This window comes from Orycteropus afer, unplaced genomic scaffold (assembly GCF_000298275.1).
Source record: "Orycteropus afer afer isolate SDZICR_OR568_19922 unplaced genomic scaffold, OryAfe1.0 scaffold00366, whole genome shotgun sequence".
Lineage (NCBI taxonomy): Eukaryota > Metazoa > Chordata > Mammalia > Tubulidentata > Orycteropodidae > Orycteropus > Orycteropus afer.
Window position 1 is genome coordinate 1,264,189 of NW_006921953.1, and position 9,018 is coordinate 1,273,206.

Here is a 9,018-nt window from a genome sequence, read left to right on the forward strand (position 1 = left end):
CAGCAATAAATTTATTTATTCAGCAAAAAGTAAAGTATGTGCGATGAAAGCAAGCAGAAGATGTGTCTCCATTCTCCACTTCCCTCCAAGCAAAGAATCTCAAAACCATCCTTTGTGTGAACTTGTGCCAGAGTCCCGGCAGGACCCAAGAAGAGCAGGAAGCCCATCTCTGCCGCCTGCACAACCTGCTGTGGGGAGGCCTTGGGCTCTGGCAAAAGCAGACTGGTTCCATTCTTTGCCCTGCTGCAGCCTGGCTGGGGGCCTAGACAAGTCCACTGATCATCTCCTGTCTCAGTTTCTTCATCTGCAGACTGGGGGACTAGCCTCAGCACAGGCCAGCATATATCAGGAGTTCTTCTCCCTCCCTGTTTCAGGAAGGCAATAAGTGAGAAGCCCACCCCAGGCCCGAGTGAACAGCACGAAGGAGATGTGGCTGTTGTTGGCCTTGTTGGGGGTCCTGCTGGGGGCATCCAGGGCTCCAGCCTTGTCCCTTGAGGCCTCTGAGGAAATGGAGCTGGGTATGGCCCCAAGGTGGGAGAGGGTGGCAGGGGTGGGAAGAGTGAGCACCAGGAAGGGGCTGCTGACTGAGCTAGGCTGGAGAGGATCCTGGCTCAGGCCCTGAAGGGGTGGTAGCAGAGCAGACCTAGCCACTGAGACTCAGTGTCTGGCTCTCAGCAAGCATCTACTCATCTCTGTGTCTGCGACAGAAGAGGGCTTTGTGGGGTGGAGGGCCCTGAGCAGGGCTGCAGAGCTGGTGGTGAGCCCCTTGGCTGTGTATGTGTGTGTGTGGTGTACACTGGAGCATGTGCAGTGTGAGTGTGATGTGCCCTGGAGGTGTCCCCTGTGTGTGACACCTATAGCATGTGCAAGGTATGTGTCCTGGGCAGCAGCATGTCCAGCATGTATGGGTGCAGTGTGTGTGTGACATGCATCTGAGGTGTGGCATTTGCCCTGTCCACAGTGCCTATAGCATGTGGCTGTGTGTGTGTTGAGGAGCAGCAGCATGGCCAGCATGTAACACAAAGTGCTTATGCCCTGTGTGTGTGGCATGTTCTCTGTGTACAGGGGGCTGGTCCAGCAGGCCTGCAGGCCTCACTGATCTCTGCCCTTGGCCCACAGAACCCTGCCTGGCCCCTGGCCCAGAGCAACAGAAGCTGACCATGGCCCTAGGGCAGCCTGTGCGGCTCTGCTGTGGGCGGGCTGAGCGTGGTGGCCACTGGTACAAGGAGGGCAGTCGCCTTGCACCTGCTGGCCGGGTACGGGGCTGGAGGGGCCACTTGGAGATTGCCAGCTTCCTGCCTGAGGATGCTGGCCGCTACCTCTGCCTGGCACGAGGCTCTATGCTTGTCCTGCACAATCTCACCTTGGCCGTGGCTGGTAAGAAGGTCTGACAGGGAGCCAAGGACTGCCTGGGGGAGAGAGATGCCCCTCCTGGCCTTCAGACACCTCTCTCTGTCCCTGATACAGACTCCTTGACCTCCAGTAGTGACAATGAGGACCCCAAGAGCCACAGGAGACCTTCAGATTGGCACATTTACCCTCAGCAAGGTCAGTATGAGTCCTCGGGGACTTGTCTCACTCCTGGAGAAAAAACCTGTGTGGGAACAGGTGGGCATCCTAGGGTAATAACTCTCCTCCCCTTCCTTTCCCCTCTCCTCCAGCACCCTACTGGACACATCCACAGCGTATGGAGAAGAAACTACATGCAGTGCCTGCAGGGAACACCGTCAAGTTCCGTTGTCCTGCTGCAGGCAACCCCACACCCACCATCCGCTGGCTTAAGGATGGACAGGACTTCCACGGGGAGCATCGCATTGGAGGCATTCGGGTGAGTCTTTGGGTCCCAAGACCATCTGCTCCCTCAATTTCATTCTTTCATCTGTCTCCTCATACCTGAAAATCAAACCCATAGTTCTTTCTCTAATAAGGAAGGCAGCTGCAGGGTCCCAGGATGAACCCAGCACTCTGGACTTGGACAGTTCTGGTTCAAGTTCCCAACTCTGCCACTTGCTGGCAAGGGATTCCGTTCATAAACTGGAAAGAATCACTGACTGATGGGTTTAACCAGCTTTATCAGCTTTCAATCTCATAATGAGACCCTGCAGGGACACTCCATGAGATAGTGAATAAACAGGGGTTCAGAGAGGTTAAAGATGGGCTTAGGGTTGCACAGCTTGGGCAAGTCATAGATAAAACTCAGAAAACTCGAACCCAGGACTGTGGCCCCTTGTGGACATTTCCCCTGCCCCTAGCTGCGCCACCAGCATTGGAGCCTAGTGATGGAGAGTGTGGTGCCCTCGGATCGTGGCACTTACACCTGCCTTGTGGAGAACTCTGTGGGCAACATCCGCTACAGCTATCTGCTGGACGTGCTGGGTGAGCGGACCGGCAGGGGAGTCAGAGGGGTGTGGGAGGCCCTAATCCATCCCAGGTCTAGTCCTGTGCTTGGGTTGGGCCTCAGGTGGGCAAGATGGGCTCAGTCTTAGACAATTAAAGCAGCTCAAAGTGACCAGGTGAGTCAGGGAAGCACAGGGCAGTGAGGGCCTGGAAGAACAGGAGTCTGTGGAGTGGAAAAAATGGAAAAACCATCATGGCAAAGGGTGCAAGCTGAGTAAAGGCCCCTAGATATAAAGACTGCAAAGCATTTAAGTGGGGAGCCAGGCCAGAGAAGATTTGGAATGCTTGGCTGCCAAGTTGGCCTCTCCTCCTCCAAGGGCAATGGGGAGCTAAGGAGGGTTTAAGCAGGGAGTGAACAAGGTTTGAGGTGCATGTCAGGAAGGTCCCTCCCTTAAGCCAGGGAAAGGCTGAAGGCAGTGAACAGGGTCTCTGGCTGCCACTGGTCAGGGTTGACGGCCCGGCCTGGCCCCCAGAGCGGTCCCCGCACCGGCCCATCCTGCAGGCGGGGCTCCCGGCAAACACCACAGCTGTGGCTGGCAGCGACGTGGAGCTGCTCTGTAAGGTGTACAGTGACGCACAGCCCCACATCCAGTGGCTGAAGCACATCGTCATCAACGGTAGCAGCTTTGGTGCCGACGGCTTCCCCTATGTGCAAGTCCTAAAGGTCCAGTTCCTGCAAATGCCTGAACCCTACCCTGTTCCCATCCTGGGAACAACCCTCAACCCCCAGCTACTGTGTGGCCCAGGTTCTGCTGTGCCCTCTGAGTATGTCCCCCATCCCCAGACAGCAGACATCAATAGCTCAGAGGTGGAGGTCCTGTACCTGCGGAACGTGTCAGCTGAGGATGCAGGCGAATACACCTGCCTGGCAGGCAACTCCATTGGCCTCTCCTACCAGTCAGCCTGGCTCACAGTGCTGCCAGGTGAACACCAAAGGGGGCCAGGAAAGGCTGCAAGATCCCCCCTGCCACAGCTTGTGTGAGGGACAGAGGGATATGACCTGTTAGGTGAAGTCTTCCCTTAGCCAGTAGAGTCTGAGTTTGGGACACAGTGTATGTACTTGTATATTTGATTCTGTGTGTGGCTCTCTCTCTGTGCATGTCCACATGTGACTGTGTGACCCTCTCAGGTACTGGTATCTGGGAGTGGGTACAGCTGTAGCTTTCACTGTGTGTGTGTTCCTAAGTGTGGTATAAGTAGTGAGGGTCTGAGTTTGGGTTTGTGGCTGGCTAGTCTAACCACTCACCAGTCAGTTTATATGTCTGTGTGTATCCACTGCGAGGGCAGAGGAGGACATCACGTGGACAGCAGCGGTGCCTGAGACCAGGTACACAGATATCATCCTGTATGCATCAGGCTCTCTGGCATTGGCTGTGCTCCTGCTACTGGCCGGGGTGTACCGTGGGCAGGCACTCCATAGCCGGCACCCCCGCCAGCCTGCCACTGTGCAGAAGCTGTCCCACTTCCCTCTGGCCCGACAGGTACATGTCCAACCCCTCACCCCCATGTCCCCGTAATGAGCATCACTCACCCTCCTGCCCCAGCCCAACGCCCACAAGCAGAGCCAAGTCTCCCCTTTGCAGTTCTCCCTGGAGTCGGGCTCCTCAGGCAAGTCCAGCTCATCCTTGGTGCGGGGTGTCCGGCTCTCCTCCAGCGGGCCCCCCTTGCTTGCTGGCCTCGTGAGTCTAGACCTACCTCTTGACCCACTGTGGGAGTTCCCTCGGGACAGGTACATTGATTGGAGTGGTGTGGGGATACAGGTGCCATGTAGAACCCTGCCGCCTTTGGCTGGCTAAGCACCTAGGGGTCCTAGGCATCTGCCCTCAGACCTCAGCCATAACTTTCTTCATCTCCAGGCTGGTGCTGGGGAAGCCCCTGGGGGAGGGCTGCTTCGGGCAGGTGGTGCGGGCTGAGGCCTTCGGCATGGATCCCTCCCAGCCTGACCAAGCCAGCACTGTGGCTGTCAAGATGCTTAAGGGTGAGTGTGGTGGCTGGGGAGACACTGTGGCATGGTGACTAACAAAGGGTGCACATGGTGCTACCAGGTAGGCAGGAACCCAACTAGGCAGCAACTCAACTCTGCTACTGACCCTCAGAGGCAAGTCATTTCTGAGCCTCAGTTTTCTCACATGTAATGTGAAATAAATAGTAGTCTTTACCTCACAGCCCAAGGTGTATGCAGAGTGCCTGGTGTATGGTCAGGCAGGCCATTGTGGTGATGATGACTACAAGGATTTGGGGTGACTAAAGCTAGATATCCCCCCTCAGCCGTGGCCCTATGTCATCAGCTTTCTCCTCAACCTCCTTGTTGGCCTTATAAGCCCTCCACTTCATCCCCCAGGGTCCTCCTCACTCAGGACTTTGGCTTCCCCTAGGGCATTCCCAAGTCTGTCCTCCTATGTCTACCATTCTAGGAGAACAGCTCTTCTGCTTAAACTCCATCCTAGCCTCCAAGCAACAGCCCCGGGGTGCTCCACAGGACAAACCTGGGACCCTGCCATCAAGGCCTCTTGCCACTATCCCTGGCTTCCTCTGCTGCTCTGCTCCCTCCTTCCTCTCTGCACAGCTGGGGCCACCTGGCACTTTCTGGGAGGCAGTGATTGAGAAATGTGCATTGTGAGGTCTAGGGTTTATGTCATTGGCCCGGGGCCACAGGTCAGCTCCTGGGGCCCAGCCCGCATCCTCAGCCCTCTCAAGAAAAGCCAAAGTAGGCTTCTTCCCTGCCTCCCCTCACTGGGCCCTGCTGGCAGTTCCTTGAATTCCCAGGCCAGATGGACGCCAGGCCCTGGTCAGACAGACCTCAGGGCGCCAGCCTGCTTCCCACCCCCAGGAACTCACTCTGTTCAGGGACTGAGGCCAGCTTCTCAAGACGGAAGCCTCCTTCCTGTTCAGAGCTCTTCTCCCTCTGTCCTGTCTCCTGGTCCCATTCACTAGAAGGCGTACTCCATCTTGTTGCCTCCTTGTACCTCCCTGAGAGGCAGGTATGACCCAATGTTTCATTTCTACAAGAGGTCACTGTGGTTCAGAGTGGTTAGGAGACTTGTTTAGGGCCATACAGCTAACTAAAGTTCAGCCCAGATCTTCCTGACCCCTGATCCAGAGCTCCTTGTCCCCTCCCCACCCCACACTGCCTCATTATATAGTTGGAGGGCAGCTTCCTCACTCCAGCTGTTGCCTCTGCAGACAACGCCTCCGACAAGGACCTGGCTGATCTGGTCTCTGAAATGGAGGTGATGAAGCTGATCGGCCGGCATAAGAACATCATCAACCTGCTGGGTGTCTGCACCCAGGAAGGTGGGGCAGGGGATAGGCTAGGGCCTGGGTGCTTGGGGCCTGAGCCCTAGCCTCAGGAGCCTCCCTATCCCGTTACCTCCCCTCCATAGGGCCCCTGTATGTGATTGTGGAGTGTGCCGCCAAGGGAAACCTTCGTGAGTTCCTGCGGGCCCGGCGTCCCCCAGGCCCTGACCTCAGCCCCGATGGGCCTCGGAGCAGCGAGGGGCCTCTTTCCTTCCCCGCCTTAGTCTCCTGTGCCTACCAGGTGGCCCGAGGCATGCAGTATCTGGAGTCCAGGAAGGTGTGGGCAGTAGGCGGAGCTCTGAATTACTCCAACTCTTCCATGCACACATTTTTCTGGCACTAAACGTCCCCACTCCTCCTCCTCTCCCTCTTTTCACTACCCTGTCCAAATGTTCCCAAGGCCTTCTGTTCCCCCATGCATACATGGTTGGCACCGAATATCCCCTCTATTCCTCTCTCACTCCCTAGCCTAAAGGCTCTTGGAAGAGGTGATACAAGAGAATGGCCCTAAATCAGATGGCCTAGGTCTTCCCTCTGTGAATCGCAACTTCATCTGTAAAATGGGTGGATGATCCCTACCTCTCAGGATTACTCAGAGATGATATGTGCACAGCTCCCAGCCTTGTGTCTTAATAAACCTAAGTCCCCTTCCTGTCTCCCACCCTGCCCCCAGTGCATCCATCGGGACCTGGCTGCTCGCAATGTGCTGGTGACTGAGGACAATGTGATGAAGATTGCTGACTTTGGGCTGGCCCGTGGCATCCACCACATTGACTATTATAAGAAAACCAGCAATGTGAGGGAGGCAGGGCAGAGCTGGGTGTGGGCCCTGGAGGAAGCATAAGGACAGGGTTAGTGTGGGGGTGGTGTACACTGGGACTTGTGAAGCATGACACCAGTGCCCCCCTCTCCCTCCAGGGCCGCCTGCCAGTCAAGTGGATGGCACCTGAGGCCTTATTTGACCGAGTCTATACTCACCAGAGTGACGTGTGAGTCCCACAAGCTGTGGGGGGCAGAGAGGAGTCTAGCATCTCAAAGGCTTTAGGCTCTTCGTCCTACCCCACAGAAAGGGCAAGGAGCTTTGAGCCCAAAGACTACTTCTAATCGGGACCAGACTCCAAAGGAAGCCCCGCTCCCTTCCCCTGAGATCGAGCCTGCAGGGCACCCCCCCACACAGGCCCCAGGAGTAGAGAGCAAAGCTGTGCCCTGCTGAACCCAGTCCTGCCTCCAGGTGGTCATTTGGTATCCTGCTGTGGGAGATCTTCACACTTGGGGGCTCCCCATATCCTGGCATCCCCGTGGAGGAGCTGTTCTCACTGCTTCGGGAGGGACATCGCATGGACCGGCCCCCACAATGCCCACCAGAGCTGTGAGGCCTCACCCTGCCCTCCTCCACTTTCCAGTCCTCATAGTCCACCCTGACCTTGGCCTCAGGATTTGACCCTGGGGAGGGATCAGCTTCCACTATGAGGACAGCACTAAATTCTCACCTCTGCTGCCTCCTCCTCCCTCCTGACCTGGCTCCCATGCCCTTCTACTGAATGGCCTCCCAAACCTCTATCCAAACCCTCATCCTCCTCTTCCCCCAGGCCTACAGCCCCTTCTGACTCCTGTACCCGTCCCTCTCCCAGGTATGGGCTGATGCGTGAGTGCTGGCATGCAGTGCCCTCCCAGAGGCCCACTTTCAAGCAGCTGGTGGAGGCACTGGATAAGGTCCTGCTGGCTGTCTCTGAGGAGGTATCACTCTTTTCTCGTCCCTGGTCTCCCTCTAAGACACCTCCCTCTGCCTACTCCCCTTTGGGTTTCTTGTGACCTGACTGCATAGATGGGCAGCATCAAGGGCTGACCAGCACTGTTTCCCCACAGTACCTTGACCTCCGCCTGACATTTGGGCCCTATTCCCCTGCCGGAGGGGACGCCAGTAGCACCTGTTCCTCCAACGACTCTGTCTTCAGCCATGACCCCCTACTGCTGGGGTCCAACTCTTTCCCCTTCCCTGGGGTGCATACATGAGCAGGGCACACAGTTGTATGGGCAGGGTAGCCAATAGGAGCCTAGAGCCCCCTGGATCAGCCATACCTGATACAATCCTTGGCCTTGGCAGCCCCAGGCTCTCACCTCCAGTGCCGTGTCCCAGATCTCCCATTCCACTTTAAGGATGTCTGTCCTTGGTCCTGGGGCCCCTGGTTGAGGCTTCCTGCTCTGGCGTTGAGTTTCCAGCCCAGAGCTCAGCCCCCAGTCTCAAGGCCCTGCCCTTGCCCTTGGAATTGTGGTCCCAGGGCCCTAATGGCCTAGGCTTTTGGTTCTGCTCAGCCTCCTGGGCCTCAGCACTCAGTCCCTGTCCCAGAGGTTTGGCTGGGCCTATGAGTCAGGGCCGACTTGACAGCAAATAACAACAACAACAACATCTACAAGGCTGTTCTAAACTTTACTCTGCTTCCCAATACCCTTCCAACTGAGAGGTTGTGGGCCTCTGACCTGTTTCCTCAACCAGCCTTCTCCCCTCCACTGCTTGTCCCAACTTCTTGGTGGAAGAAGTATTGGTCCTGTGGCCCTTTCCACAAGGCTGGAAGCCTGCCCAAAACACAGAAGCAACCTTTTATAAATTATTTTTTTTGAAATACACCTCTGTGTGTGCTTGGTGTCTTCACTGGGGGACTGATGGGTATGGACAGTGAAGGAATCCTTCAACTGGGAGTCCTTCTGCCTGGGCCACACAGACCCAGGGCTCAGGTATGCATCTGCCCTCAGCTGCCAGAGGCAAACCCAGGAGGCAGTGTGTGCCTGTCCTGCCAGCACTATCTTGTGCATGTAATGGTGAGCGTCTGTGACCGTTCACAGGGTGGGACTCATCTTCCGCACATGAATGTGCATGTGTGTATGCACTGTAGCTGTCCCCCGGGAACTGGCAACCCCCCTCCCCATCTGCTCAGCATTAACCAAGCTGACCATAACACAGCGTGAAAGACTGAAACTGAGCCTCGAGGCTGCTGCTCGCTCCCACGCTCCACTGCTCTGGCTGGGGACTTGTGGGGGCTGTGCCTGTCCCACCCTGTCCTGACCAGTCTCCCGGGCAGCAGCTGGGAGTCGCCTGGCTGGGCTGCAGCTGTCTCTACTCGCCTAGTCCTCCACTGGGGAGGCCGTCACAGCCCTGTTCTCAGATGCCCTCTCAGGGGGATCAGTTTCCCAGGGTTTTGAGCCTGGAACCCATCCCCAGCTCCACCCCAGCAGTCACTGCTTTTCCTCACCTCCTGATCCCTGAGCTGGGCCATGGGGAAGTTCAGCCTGCTGTTCTTGGTACTCTCTTGCCTATCCCTGGAGGCC

At 56.7% G+C, this 9,018-nt stretch overlaps 1 protein-coding gene across 1 annotated transcript; it reads left to right on the top strand.

The window, feature by feature from the left end:
- Window positions 1–427: 427 nt before the first annotated feature.
- Window positions 428–7,707, top strand: FGFR4 (fibroblast growth factor receptor 4). The gene is made up of 17 exons (XM_007952981.1): window positions 428–518; window positions 1,120–1,377; window positions 1,468–1,548; window positions 1,662–1,828; window positions 2,253–2,376; window positions 2,871–3,061; window positions 3,182–3,320; window positions 3,685–3,878; window positions 3,981–4,126; window positions 4,254–4,375; window positions 5,581–5,691; window positions 5,781–5,971; window positions 6,368–6,490; window positions 6,613–6,683; window positions 6,926–7,063; window positions 7,326–7,431; window positions 7,561–7,707. Exons 1-17 carry the CDS (start codon window positions 428–430, stop codon window positions 7,705–7,707), a joined length of 2,400 nt encoding a protein of 799 aa, XP_007951172.1.
- Window positions 7,708–9,018: the final 1,311 nt, after the last annotated feature.